At 38.9% G+C, this 15462-nt stretch overlaps 1 protein-coding gene across 1 annotated transcript; it reads left to right on the forward strand.

Moving 5' to 3' along the window:
* The first annotated feature begins 1138 nt into the window (after positions 1–1138).
* Positions 1139–12529, forward strand: LOC109046082. Its single transcript, XM_042748701.1, has 4 exons — positions 1139–1259; positions 1612–1944; positions 7611–7943; positions 10491–12529. Exons 1-4 carry the CDS (start codon positions 1214–1216, stop codon positions 10616–10618), a joined length of 840 nt encoding a protein of 279 aa, XP_042604635.1. The 5' UTR covers positions 1139–1213; the 3' UTR covers positions 10619–12529.
* Positions 12530–15462: the final 2933 nt, after the last annotated feature.

Genomic DNA, 15462 nt, shown 5'->3' on the forward strand with positions numbered 1-15462 from the left:
ATATCTGCCTGTTATATCTTGTGGTTTATTGACAAATGGTAGGTTTAGGGGCAGGTATTGGGTAACATGCTCATAAATGTGTAAATAGTGTAATATAAATAAAACTGTTGTGACTGTTTATATTGAAAAATCACACCCCAAAATATATGCAATAACGGCAATATTATTACACAATATATAATTTAATCATGACAATTAAATTCCCAGTGCCTTTTGTGTCAGCATATTGATGCCAAGGTTTTCTTATTTAAAGCAATGGAAGACCCTGCACATCGAAAAATAATTCTAAAGGGTTACCCTGTGTGTCAAAAAGTGCCGCCTAAGGGTCTTGACCAAGCGTCAATATGTGACGAGTGAGAATGTGTTGGAATTACAGTGTAAGCTAATTATAACACAAATCAAATATCAAAACACATTGATCTAGGCTTCTACACTTCTTCAGAAGAAAAGACCATGGTAAACTCACATGTGCTTCAAAGAGTTATTTTGCTCAGATTCGCCAAAATACCAAAGTCTGGCTAGAGTAGCAACACTGATAAATGCAATACATGTCATTTACTGAATATAGTGTTACCAAAGCTGAACATGTTGTGTTCTGCTATTTATATCTAATGTGGTTTGATCTGTTGTCTTGAGAAACAGCTTCGACATCAGCATGTTTATTATTAGATGAATGCGGTCAGTGTATCTGACAGTAGTTTGCAGACCTAATTTTCTCTACTGAACTAAACATTCTGACTTCCACTCCATACAAAAAATCATATGAAAATATGAGAGAACACTTTTATACACACAGTTCTAGCAGGTGATCTGTTCCTGGTTTATAAAGCCATTAGAGAAACTCTGAAATCAGTCTGAGAAGAGAAATATTTGAGAAATGATCGACAAACAAGCTGAAGACATTTACAGGAGAGACTAGAGCCAAACACTCTCAGCATCGCATCCAAAACAGCTGCTTTAAGACACTTTTAACATGTTATGGTCAGTTTATATTTGTTGAAAATTATGCTATTGATCTCCAGGAAGCTGTGGTCTACTCTAGCTCAAATGAGCTGGACGGTCACACACAACAGCACTGAATAAATAGATGGTTATTTAGCTGACAGTAAAGTTTCACATCACTTTACTACAGAGCAGCCTCACATCAGCTTATCTGTCCTTTCATTACTGAACCAGTTTGTCTTTTCATATTTGTGGACTGAATCTCTTGAAGATGTTTGACAGATTTTGGCTCTGTTTGTGTTTGTGGCAACTGAGTGGTGAGTTTGAAATGTGTATTTTATTCAAATATGTTTGTTAGTTTTTCTACATAAATGTATTTTATATAAAAACACTGAAGCACAAACAGCAGCAGATTTAGTTTTAGTCGTAAAGTGATTCTCATCTGAAGTGTTTTCTGTGTGTGATGTTGTGGAGATCAACTTCAGTTCCTGCATCAGCAAATAAGAGTTTTATTCAAAATCACCACAGAGATGCAGTTATTAATCAATTTTGTTGTTTGGATATTATTGGTCTCCGATTTAAATTTCAAACTGTTTACTTCAGTAAACCATCATGAAGTTATTTTAAAGTCTTCAACCGTGACAAACTCTGTTTGTGTTTGTTCTTCAGGTGTGTTTGCTGATTCAGATGCAGTGAAGTCAGTGACTGTGATGCAGGGAGATTCAGTCTCTCTACAGACTAACACTGAACTACAGATAGATGATGTGATAATGTGGACATTTGGACTTTCAGAGACTCGTATAGCTGAAATCAATAAAGAGTATAGAATTTTCTCCACATATGATGTTCTTGATGGGAGATTCAGAGACAGACTGAAGCTGGATCATCAGACTGGATCTCTGATCATCACAAACACCAGAACCACAGACTCTGGACTTTATGGAGTGAAGATCATCAGGAACAGGACAGTAATCTCACACAGATTCAATCTTACTGTCTCTGGTAAGTCACAATTACAGTGTCACTTGTGATACCAGTTTTCATTAAAATATATTGTGAAGAGTGGGGTGGGGCCGAGAGCCATGGGAACGGAGCGAGGCCGGTGGAGTCCAATTCTGGTTGCTACTATGGGCTCAGTGCAAATAATATTTTCTACAGGTAACCAAATTATAAGCAATAGCAGGAAATAAATACAATACAACAAAGACACAAGTTCAATAAACTTTAAAACAGTTAAATAAACTGCTTTTCAGGTTTTTCAGCTCAGTCTAAAATAAATGTTAAGGTATGCTACAGAAATGTAATAATCAAATGTAAATAACTGTATAGTCTTCACTGTTTAAAACTAAATATAGATTAATAATTTTTGATGTTACAAAGGTTATTTAGTCAGAAAGCAGTGAGCACTTGTATTTTTCTTTGACAGCATTAGATTTATTATTAGTTTGCTTTTACTTTAAGAACCAATCACGGGTTTAATATACACATTCTTTCTGAACTGTTAACGTTAAGACATATGACTAAAAGACTGTGTTTACTAGGATATTGCCCAAAACGTGCATTTTGACGTAATTATGTATTGATCCATGCACAAAAAAAGCGGAAGATAGCTCAATTTAGTATTCGCGCGTGCGGCTGTCTGTGTGCGTGCACGCGCTTCAGATGTGTGCGCTGAAAACTTCTCACACAACGCTCGACTGTTGCACAAACAATCCCGAACGTCTTTTATGCTTCACCTTGTGCCTTTGAGCAGTCCTTATACCGAGTCCTGATCCGTGAGTTTGAGTGAGAATGCACGTGTTGGCGGTAATGCATAGACGGACATTATGTAAAAATGTAGACAGTGCAAATAAGCTGCCTATTTATATTACAGATATCGATATTTTACTTTTGCCATCGATGCATCGCAACGTCAGACATCATATCGATGTTTCGATCCATATCGATGAATCATTACACCCCTATAAAATATCTTTTAAAAATCTTTTTTTATTCAGTGACCCATAAAAATGTCAAAAGTGCTCAAATTGTGCTCGATACTGTATTTTTGAGCGGTGTGCAAATAGTGTGAGCATGTGACCGGGCCAGGCCCTGCGTCAGACTAAGGACAGCCCTGAACATATTAATAACACATGGATTTGTTTTCAGTGCCTTTCCCAATACACACATATGCATTGACCAGCTGTCTACTTTGAAGTGAAGTGAAGTGACGTGACATACAGCCAAGTATGGTGACCCATACTCAGAATTCATGCTCTGCATTTAACACATCCAAAGTGCACACACACACACACACCCGGAGCAGTGGGCAGCCATTTATGCTGCGGCGCCCTGGGATTGGGGGGTTGGGGGTTCAGTGCCTTGCTCAAGGGCACCTCAGTCGTGGTATTGCAGGCCCGAGACTCGAACCCACAACCTTAGGGTTAGGAGTCAAACTCTCTAACCACTAGGCCACGACTTCCCCTTTTGTAACGCTTTACTGTTATTTACAAAAGTGTGGGTGTGATTAAATGCCACGTGTTTGTTTTTGCTCTCTCTCTCTCTTTCTCTCTCTCTGCTCCATCTCAATGTAAATCTGTTGCTCATTTGTGAGAGTGTCTGGGGCGAAGAGGATATTGGGGCAGTTCAGAGTTTGCTAGGAGACACTTCTCCTCTGCTCCAGACTGAACTTTGTGCTTGTTTCTCATGTAGAGACAATAGCTGTGTATTAGCAGTGGCTAACTGACTTTCAGCAGGAACTGGTAATGGCAGGAACAGATTAACGCATGGGCCTACCAGCAGTGGCGCAAAAAGTGGGTATGCGCTATATGCAGCGCATAGGGGCGCCGCACCATGGGGGCGCCAAAGCGATGGTTAATTTTTTTTTTTAAATAATACAATTTATATAAAAAGTTATATATAAATAAAGTTATATAAATTTTAGGGGACTAACAGGCTAGAGTGGGCACCGGTGCCCTCATAAGATTCCATCATAGAATTTAGACATAGAAGGGTAATATCGCAAGTGGGCGGGGGGCGCCGTGAGCGCTGAGTGAGCCAGCAGTAAAGCTAGCCATGCATTATCACTGCACGATTTTCAAAGTAGTCGGGTCACTGTTCTTTTCACACTGCATGACTATCTTGGCCAGCATTCAGTTGCTGCTGTGTTCACACCACACGATGGATCAGTGACAGGAGGTTACACACTGCATGACTTTACAATAGGAAATATCGCAGACAACTCTGTCTGGTCCGCAAACTACGTTTCACACACCAAACACACGCGAGATGTGACAAGGGAAACAACGCGATATCAAGCATGCAAGACCGGAGTTCTCACGTGAGACTTGGGCTATCTCAGATGAAACGTCAAACAGACACGGGTGCTCCTGCCAAATTTCTACAAAATTTTCTTCCATTTCTTGGGTCCACATAGACCGAGAAGAAGGCTTTTTCTGAAACGTAGCCATGCTTGCTGATATTGTGGTCTATAACTCCTCCCCGAACTCCCCGCTGATCTGTATCTTGCTCTCTCATTGGCTGTCGGTCATCGCTGACGCAGTTTTCAGTCAGAACACTTTTCACACAGCATGATTTTGAATCGCCGACAGGTCCAGATATTTAGCATGCCAAATATCTCACGGGCATCGGTGACTCGTCGGCGATTCTCTCAGATCGCGTCTTTGCTCATTCACACTGCGTGATTGTCACTCGCGTGAACGAGCAACGATGTGCCTGTGATTTTCGGGCATTTGTCGGCGATTTCTCAAAACCTGTCGGCGAGCCAAAAACTGGGCTAAAATCGTGCAGTCTGAACGCGGCGAGTTGTCGTTGAAACTCGAAAAAGATGGATAAAGCAAAAAAGCTATCGGGGGCTAAAAATAGAAAAAGAAAGAGGGAAAAGGAGATGGCATGTCAGGGGATGAAACAGCAGCTAAATAAGTGGATGGTGAAAGGCAACAGGTAGGATTTAAAATGTGACGTCTATGCTTGGAGGCTTGCAAATACGTTATTCATTTTAACAGACTAGCTAGCGTTTGCTAACACTGGGAATGTAGCAGACAGAATATGTAGCTAGCTTAGAATATGCAAAACCGAGGCTTCTGAGCTGACAACTGAAAAATATAAGGTAGCATTTACAGTAAATGACAAGAATCTGGAAAACAACTTTAATATCTCTGGTTTACCATGGAATCATGCATAGATTTGCTACCAAACTTGGAGGCTTGCAAATATTAATGTTGACTGGCAAGTGTTTACTAACTTACTGCAAAATAATGTTGCTGAAATCTACATTTAGATTTTGGTTAAACCCTATGGTACCAATCCCATGCATGACATCTCAATTTTATTAAAGTAAAATAACAACTGGTAAATATAAGGTAGCGTGCACAATAAATGTCTAGAAGCTGGAAAACATTACTTATGCAATAAGGCTGGTTTCTCATGGAAACAAATAGAATTTTTTTTTTTTTGACCATTAGCTGTTTATGTTAGCTCAGCTGTGTTGTCAGATTACATCAGTTACATCTGCTGGGTGACATGTAAGCTGTAATTAGGGTCACATCTCTCTCTCTATCTTTAAAGATCTGTGCTATATATATATATATATATATAGGCCTATATATGTGTGTGTGTGTTTATGTGTATATATGTGTGTATATGTATGTGTGTGTATGTGTGTTTATATTATAGGCTTACAGTGGCTGTCTGTCTGATATACTTTAAAATAAACATTTACATTATCCTTTTTTAAGCCCATACATGATGATGTCCCGGCATACTTATTTATTTAAAAGATGGGGGGGGGGCGCCAATTTTTTTTTGCTGCATACCCCCCAACACTGGATAGTTGCACCCCTGCCTACCAGGCACGTGCCCAGGGCACTAGACCAGACGAAATACTGCTCCTACAGGAACGCAATTTCAACCGTGCCCCCTCAGGAGTTTAAGCAAAGTGGATTTTGAATGCAGCTTCCAACAGACCAAAAATGGCTGAATAATATATTTGATACGATTAGAACGTTCAGTGCGGCACAGCATCAGCTGCCAAATTCAAATATGCTTTCGTGCTTTGGCTGGCGCAGAGCCAGATGCATTTTTACAGTGCTGCGCATTATAACCAATCACTCACGATTCTGTTCAGCTTATGAATGCAATGGCCAATCAGAGGCATTCAGATAAGTCATCACTGAAAAGCCTGTGTTTCGTTCAGTGCGCACGCTCGCTGACTGAATGCTTGCTCTTTGGAGAATTCTCTCATCATAAACAAAGTGCTATGTGTGTATGATGTAGGAAGATATTCATTTCACAGTATAAAAAGCTTCAGTGATTATAATGGGAGTTTTTGAGAGTGCTTGAACTAGACAAAATCTAGACTAAAGTTAATATTCTTTGATAATGCAAATATTCTTTGCTCTCTTTATGTACAATAAAGTGTTATAATTAGTAACTAACAATGTTTTTATTAAATTTACGTTAAATACTAAGTCAGTCATGTTAAAAATATTCAAAGACATGACACCCATATCTAGTACAAGTTAAAAGAGGTGTTTTTTGCATAGGCTAATTAATAGATTACACTAATATTAGGCTACTTTTCCCATAGCCCATTATAGACAAACTAACATGATCTATAACGGTGCAAAATGTATTTACTTATATTTAAGAATCGTGATATTTTATGATATGGTTAACATATTTGGGAAAATTTTGAATAAAAAAGGAACGAAATTTCAACCGAGGGGGGCCTTTAATCGGTCCGTGCCCAGGGCACTGCTGTGTCATAATCTGTCCCTGGGTAATGGATATTGTTCCAGGTTGAGACTGAGCAAAAAAAAAAAAAAAAAAAAAACTCGCCTTTCATTTCCTTGTTACTTTTTTTTCTCATTCTTTTTTCTCATTGTTACTTCCCCTCCTGACCATACCAGATATAATTAAATTAACTTACACTGCAGCAGTTTTCGATGCACGAGTTCCTGTAGATGATGCATGATGGGATACGCTTAGTCTTGAATATCGCTCTGAAGCACTATTTGAGAAAGTGTGGGTTTAGTGTGTGTTGAGGACACTGAGTTTTGTCACTTTTTAGACCTGAGACCGAGACGGTCTTGTGCACACACTTCCTGTCTTTTTTTAAAGACTGGGAGTGTGGGTATTTGGATAGACCCTAACCTCCTTCTAATGTTAGTGAATTCTGAACTCACTAAACAATTAATAAACTAGTGTCTGTGTGCTCAAGGCATAAAACACACCCAAACCATCTCCATATAAGAGCTTTATGAACAAATCATTTGTAAACATTCATACCCAGATTTCATGCACACATTTTTGTGTTCATGCTTAGTGAATGAGACCCCAGTGTTTTACTGCAAGATACACATACATTTACTTATAACCGATAGAGGACCAAATGTTACATGATGTAGCTTCAATAATTTTTAACTCGTTATTCACATTATTTTCCCTAGTCCTTATAAACACACTGAAGCTCAAACAGCAGCAGCTTTAGTTTCCAGTTGTGACGTGCTTCTGATCTGAAGTAAAAGTGTTTTCTATGCATGACTTCAGTTCAGTTAGAAAACCATCAGAATTTTCTTTTAATCCTGTCTGTGAATGATATTTTAGCATATAACTATTTACTTCAATAAAAAAGTCTGTGACAAACTCTGTTTGTGTTTGTTCTTCAGGTGTGTTTGCTGATTCAGATGCAGTGAAGTCAGTGTCAGTGATGGAGGGAGATTCAGTCTCTCTACATACTAACACTGAACTACAGACACATGATGAGATCATTTGGACATTCAGACTTTCAGAGACTCGTATAGCTCACATTAATAAAGAGTATAGAATCTTCTCCACATTTGATGTTCTTGATGGGAGATTCAGAGACAGACTGAAGCTGGATCATCAGACTGGATCTCTGACCATCACAAACACCACAACCACAGACAATGGACTCTATGGAGTGGAGATCATCAGGAACAGGACACTGATATCATACAGATTCAATGTTACTGTCTCTGGTAAGTCACAATTACATTGTCACTTGTGATGCTGGTCTTCATATTTTTTTTTTAAAGATTTCTTTTAGTGCTGTCAAACTATTAATCGCATCCAAAATAAAAGTTGTTTACATAATATATGTGTGTGTACTGTTTGTAATAATAAAAAACAAACTTCACAATCATGGGAAGAAGTAGTGGTGGGAACCGGTGGACACTCAAATAAAACTTTAATAACCAAATAAAGATAAAACGGCGCGACAGCCCCTCATGGTCGACTGCTGCGCACAAACAAAAACCAAACCCCAAAATAAAGCCCAAGTCTGGTCCTCTCTCGTCCTTCACTGTCGTCGCTCCTCTTTTGTATCCTCCCAATCTCCTCCGTGGGACTCGAGACCGGTGAGTGGAGCAGGTGTCACTCATTTCCCAATCACTCCACCGGCCTCGCTCCGTTCCCACGGCTCTCGTCCCCGCCCCACTCTTCACAACTGTGTTTATTTATTATGTATATATAAATACACACATACAGTATATATTTTGAAAATATTTACATGTACATATTTATGTTCATATAATTTATATTATATTTAAATATGTTTAATATATAAACATATTTTTCATAAACATATACAAACCCGATTCCAAAAAAGTTGGGACCCTGTACAAATTGTGAATAAAAACAGAATGCAATGATATTTTATTCAGAATACAACATAGATGACATATCAAATGTTTAAACTGAGAAAATGTATCATTTTAAGGGAAAAATAAGTTGATTTTAAATTTCATGGCATCAACACATCTCAAAAAAGTTGGGACAAGACCATGTTTACCACTGTGTGGCATCCCCTCTTCTTTTTATAACAGTCTGCAAAATGTCTGGGGACTGAGGAGACAAGTTGCTCAAGTTTAGGAATAGGAATGTTGTCCCATTCTTGTCTAATACAGGCTTCTAGTTGCTCAACTGTCTTTAGGTCTTCTTTGTTGGATCTTCCCTCTTTATGATGCTTGCCCAAATGTTTTCTATGAGTGAAAGATCTGGACTGCAGGCTGGCCATTTCAGTACCCGGATCCTTCTTCTACACAAACCATGATGTTGTAATTGATGCAGTATGTGGTCTGGCATTGTCATGTTGGAAAATGCAAGGTCTTCCCTGAAAGAGACGACGTCTGGATGGGAGCATATGTTGTTCTAGAACTTGGATATACCTTCCAGCATTGATGGCGCCTTTCCAGATGTGTAAGCTGTCCATGCCACACGCACTCATGCAACCCCAATACCATCAGAGATGCAGGCTTCTGAACTGAGCGCTGATAACAACTTGGGTTGTCCTTGTCCTCTTTAGTCCGGATGACATGGCGTCCCAGTTTTCCAAAAAGAACTTCAAATTTTGATTCGTCTGACCACAGAACAGTTTTCCACTTTGCCACAGTCCATTTTAAATGAGCCTTGGCCCAGAGAAAAGGTCTGCGCTTCTGGATCATGTTTAGATATGGCTTCTTTTTTGACTTTTTAGCCGGCAATGGTGAATGGCACGGTGGATTGTTTTCACCGACAATGTTTTCTGGAAGTATTCCTGAGCCCATGTTGTGATTTCCATTACAGTAGCATTCCTGTATGTGATGCAGTGCCGTCTAAGGGCCCGAAGATCACGGGTATCCAGTATGGTTTTCCGGCCTTGACCCTTACACACAGAGATTGTTCTAGATTCTCTGAATCTTTGGATGATATTATGCACTGTAGATGATGATAACTTCAAACTCTTTGCAATTTTTTATCTGAGAAACTCCTTTCTGATATTGCTCCACTATTTTTTTTGCCCGCAGCATGGGGGGGAATTGGTGATCCTCTGCCCATCTTGACTTCTGAGAGACACTGCCACTCTGAGAGGCTCTTTTTATACCCAATCATGTTGCCAATTGACCTAATAAGTTGCAAATTGGTCCTCCAGCTGTTCCTTATATGTACATTTAACTTTTCTGGCCTCTTATTGCTACTTGTCCCAACTTTTTTGGAATGTGTAGCTCTCATGAAATCCAAAATGAGGCAAAATTTGGCATGACATTTCAAAATGTTTCACTTTCAACATTTGATATGTTATCTATATTTTATTGTGAATAAAATATAAATTTATGAGATTTGTAAATTATTCCATTCCTTTTTTACTCACAATTTGTACAGTGTCCCAACTTGGAATTGGGTTGTTACATGCATGTGTGTTTATTTATATATACTTAATAAATATACACAGTACAAACACATATTATGTAAACAAAAACTTTTATTTTGAATGTGATTAATTGTTTAGCAATTGGGAAAGGTCCTCAAGCCGGGATTCAAACTCGGGCCCACAAGGCTAACGGCACCGCCTTTTTATACCAATTTTACACAAATAATGAATATACATAAAACAAACCACTTAGTCATTTAAGATCACATACACATTATTTGATGCACTTTTTTCTCGTCGTTTTATTTAATCCGATTTACTTTAAACCTATTACAAATAAAACAGCTATAATGTTATTGACTGAGCTGCTCTCATGTTTGATGTTTTTGTTTCTCAGACTCTGTTAGCTGTTGTGATTCTGCTGAAGCTGTGATCCGATTGGTCGTCACTGCTCTGGTGGGCGTGGCTGCTGCCGCTGCTGTGGCTGTTCTGGTTTATGACATCAGATCCAGAAGAGCTGAATAGGATGTTTGATTGCTGCAGGCCTGCTCCAGGACACACAACTTTTTTATATTTTATATTTCTTGGTGGGTTTATATTTTCAAGTGAATGCTCAAAATATATTATTTAGGTAGCACTTTACAAAAATTAACACATTAATACACTTTAATACATTAACTAACATTGACTAATCAAACCATATTGTAAAGTGTTGCAATTATTTGTTATTAAAGTATATATGTGTTCTCAAAAACACTGTTAAATTAAACAGAAAAGCAAGCAAGTGAGCATGATTTGGCATGGCAGCCAATACAAATAATAACCGTTTCCTTACCTAAATCCTGCGTAAAGTGCATTCGGACCAGGCTCGGTCACAGAATAACATATGTGCTTCTGAAATTATTATCTTTTTTATATAGTGTAGTAGTTAGCTTTGTCTGTGTCCTACGTGGCCGCTTGTCAAGCTTGAAAAACACAAGTTTTATTTGAATTCTGAATATATTATCGTATGCAGCATGCAAAGAGTGCTCCCTTCAAATTTATTAAAAACAGTTGCTCATTCATTCACAATTTCATCACGAAGTAAAAAAAAAAAAAAAAAAAAAAAAACGAACGTGACCACACGATGAAACTTTTTTAAATGTCTTCGTTAGGAAGAAGTTATGAGCATGATAGAACTCAGCACTGGGCAAAAAAACTGGAGTGGCAAGTGTGTGGATTCCAAATTTAACTCCTCTGATTGGCCATGCCATTTTAGAAATCAACAAACATGTCTGTGATTGGCTACATTGCTCACCTCTGCGAAAATGCATTATAAAATCATCTGACACTTTCCAAAGAAGAAGAAACACTGGATTGTTGCCAAATGTATTTTGTTATGCTATTATTATGAAGAAAACAGAGGTTATGGGCAGCTTTTCCATCTAAAAGTAAGCAGACGCAACAGCAGCAGGGCTGGACTGGTAATCTGTCATAGCGGGCATTTTCTCAGTGGGCCATCGCACTTTTGGGCTGCTACAATTTTTGTTTTTCCCGCCAAGGATCCATCATGCAGGGACAGTGGCCCATCACAAAGCATTATATAGCTGGAGTGATAAGGGATCTTGCTCCACCTTTGTAAATATCGCTTCACCTCTCTCCCATCTTCCTCTCGGTCTCTCAAAATGGACAGACCAAAGCGAAATGGTGGTGCTGAAAAGCTCAGGGAAAGTAGCTTAAAATTTGGAGGCGGATTCTGCAAAATGTGCCACGTCATTGGCATTTGCAAATTTTTATCAAGAACAGGCTTGCTCTGCTATGAGAGATGCGTGCCAAAGGGACAGACAGGAGGAGTAGAGGACAGGAGTTAAGAAGCTCGATAACAGGGGCTCACATGAAGGGGAAACGGAGGAATCTAACCTGTCCTAATGCGTGTGTGCACCATAAGTGTAGAATACATAAACACTTTTAATAAAACGAAAATTCGTTCCTTGCTCTTTTTTGGCAAAGTCAGTGTGTTCATAGAGGTTTCCATGTGCCAATGTGAATAAATCTAGATTTAAATACCACGCACCGTTTTATTCTTATCCAAAACAGTGAGCTGGGATAAAAACACCTTTTTTGTTTTGTGAGTTTGCAATATATTCAAATACTTAGCTTTCAATATTAAAGATACCAGTACTGTAATCATTGTGTTTTTTTTTTTTTAAAAAAAGCATAATTTATTAACTTATTCTCCGCCTTCCTCTCTTATTCTTATAAAGGTTGTATTCTTTGAGGAGGTCTTTGCTGTCCCTTAGTGTGAAGATTACTGGCAACATTTTAAATTATGGTAGCCTATATGTTGTACACAGTTGCATACTTATTTTTATTAATTGGAAATTATACTTTGATCTTTTAGCTTCTTTTCTTTGGGGGATATTTACCGAATATATATTAGTGCTGTTAAACGATTAATCGTGATTAATCACATTCAAAATTAAAGTTTTTGTTTACATAATATATGTGTGTACTGTGTATATTTATTATGTATATATACATACACTCACATAGAGCATAAATTTAGGAAATATTTACATGCATATACATTTATATATTTAGATTCTTATATTTTATATTTATATAAATATATTTAATATATAGACATAAAATGTGTGGGCAGGTGCCAAATCCTGCTGGAAAATGAAATCAGCATCTTCAAAAAGCTGGTCAGCAGAAGGAAGCATGAAGTGCTCCAAAGTTTCTTGGTAAACGAGTGCAGTGACTTTGGTTTTCAAAAAACACAATGGACCAACACCAGCAGACGGCATTGCACCCCAAATCATCACAGACTGTGGAAACCTAACACTGGACTTCAAGTAACTTGGGCTATGAGCTTCTCCACCCTTCCTCCAGACTCTAGGACCTTGGTTTCCAAATGAAATACAAAACTTGCTCTCATCTGAAAAGAGGACTTTGGAGCACTGGGCAACAGTCCAGTTCTTCTTCTCCTTAGCCCAGGTAAGACGCCTCAGGTGTGGCTTAACAAGAGAAATACGACAACTGTAGCCAAAAATCAGTTTTTGATGAGGTGCCTTCATGCAAAAACAATGCCTGCAAAGTCATTGCCTCATATAGCAGTGAGGCAGCAAGTCAGCTGCCTAAGTTTTCGGATGCAGCCATAGTGTGGATTTAGTGAGCGTTAAAGGAGCCATGTGTAATGTCTGGCAAAAAAATCAAGTCATACTCCACATTCCATACCAGATGGGGGCAGTATGCCTCAATAAAGTGAATTGGTCTACTCTAGAGTAACAAACGAGAAACGGCGTAGTCTCTATGCTCCGCCCCTACCTTCACAACAACCCTAGAGCCATAGCCGAAGCTAAAGGACGTTTTGCCTCCAGAGGAACGTTGGGTGATGTCCAGTGATTTTAAAACATGACATCTTCAAGCTACTCCCCTTCACCTTTACCAGTGAATATGTTCATATTCGTTTTGTTCATATTACATTTGAATTGTATATACACATTATTTGAATTAAATTAATTTGACAGACAGCATTCTGTCAAACATCATTGGTCAAGATCAGACAGCTGATGTTGACCAAGCTAGCGCCAACCAACGTAACCAGAGCTGCCAACTCTCAAGCATTCACCGTGAGACACACGCAATTGACTCTTTTCACACGCTTTCAAAAACTTGACCGCTCTGAATATAGTGAGTGAGTGTGCGCGCGGCCGGGGCGCTCTCTCTCTCTCTCTCTCTCTCTCTCTCTCTCGGGTTCATTATCATCGAAGACATTTCAAGCTTCTTAGGTAATGTTACATTTTAGCATCAGCTTTGTAGAGACGGGCTTTGGTAGATAAACAGGTGAAAACCGGATCGGATCTGTGGGTAAGTTATAGCTAGCTAACTATCAAACGCAGCTACGGTTAGCCATCGCTAACATTAGCACGTTTTATCGAACATCCTTCGATACATTTCTATGTTATAACTTCCCGAAAAAAATACGCAAACATATAAAACAAACTTCTAGCGAATTACTAGCAGCATTTTACTTACCAATTCAAAAGAAATGTTGCAGGTTCGGAGTCAAAGCTCATTTCTTTCAAGTCCATCAGTTGTCTCCAGCGATGGAAAGCAGTGCCGATGTTTACTCTGTTTCGGCTCCTTTCCTTATCGGATTTGATTTGTGATTCCGAGCGCGGTTGCTTGACATCAGGTTCCAGTACGCCCACAAGCCGTGCAAGATTGTTAGTGTATTGCAGGTTGGCTGGTGGTTTATGTTGCCCGCATACCCGCCTCCCATGGCCGAAACTGGTATTACGACACCCTGTCGGGCCGTGGCTAGTAATGCTAATGCTAATTAAGGTTGAGTATCTCTGCAGCACTATAACTTGACATTTTTTAATGACATCATCGCCCTTATTTCTTCTCATTCTTTTGATGCGTGTAGGTCATTTTTTGGATATTTTTACCTCAATTTTTACACATGGCACCTTTAAGGGCACTGTGCTTTGGCGTTTTTAAGATCTGGACAGTCTTGCACACTTCCTGTCGTGTGCACGCGCTCTCAAGTGGCCAAGACCGCAAGTGTGGGTATTTGGACAAGGCATTTGAGTGAGATGAGAGACATGTTTTAAGTGCGTGCACTCTCTCCGTGTGAGACCAGCGTGTATCTGAGCGTGTGCATCCTGTTTTGTGTGAGAGCAAAGGAAATCCGCTCACGAGCAGAGATTTGTGCTCGCGTAATATATCAATGCGCTTCAGCGCTACAATAATGCACTCTCGACATTTGTCATTAAAATAATGCCATAAACTAGCGCTTTTGATTGGACCAAAATTCTCTGATCTCTGAACAGTGCCCTTCATTGCCTCTAAAGCTGCACAAATCACTTATGCTCCATATTTCACAAAAGGGAGAGTGCGCAAAACTTGTTATTTGCAGCGTTTGAGACTCGTAGCAGCAGATTCAAGCCATTGTAGTTATGTACTTTTGTTTGTACTCAAAAAAGTGTACAATAAAAAAATATACATACAAGTGTGCATCTCTCATTGCAAGAATTCACATACTGATTTGCGGATGTACAAAATTAGTCAGCGACTTCACACTTTTGGTGCAGATGTGTATGTGTTTTGCACCATATTCACTGCAGCAATAGTAGCACAACGTGAGCGTATGCATTTCTTAATTTGTGATTTATAGAATAGGATTTGTGCACCTGCAATGAAGGATTCTAGAAGGTGTAACTATTGTGTTGTGTTTATGAGAGAGGAAAACAAATCTACAAGTTTGCAACTTTTGTCTGTGACTTCAAATTTATTGATACATGTGTGGTTATTCTCTGTGAATTCTGCTGTCACAGACGCTCAGTTTTTTTGCACCAAAATTAGCTTTATAGTCAAGCATC

This window comes from Cyprinus carpio, chromosome B22, assembly GCF_018340385.1.
Source record: "Cyprinus carpio isolate SPL01 chromosome B22, ASM1834038v1, whole genome shotgun sequence".
Taxonomy (NCBI): domain Eukaryota; kingdom Metazoa; phylum Chordata; class Actinopteri; order Cypriniformes; family Cyprinidae; genus Cyprinus; species Cyprinus carpio.

Coding starts and splice junctions, on each gene's coding strand:
- LOC109046082 (XM_042748701.1), top strand. CDS start 1,214: ATGTTTGACAGATTTTGGCTCTGTTTGTGTTTGTGGCAACTGAGTG. Junction 1,260..1,611: donor GTGTTTGTGGCAACTGAGTG/GTGAGTTTGAAA, acceptor TTTGTTCTTCAG/GTGTGTTTGCTGATTCAGAT. Junction 1,945..7,610: donor ATTCAATCTTACTGTCTCTG/GTAAGTCACAAT, acceptor TTTGTTCTTCAG/GTGTGTTTGCTGATTCAGAT.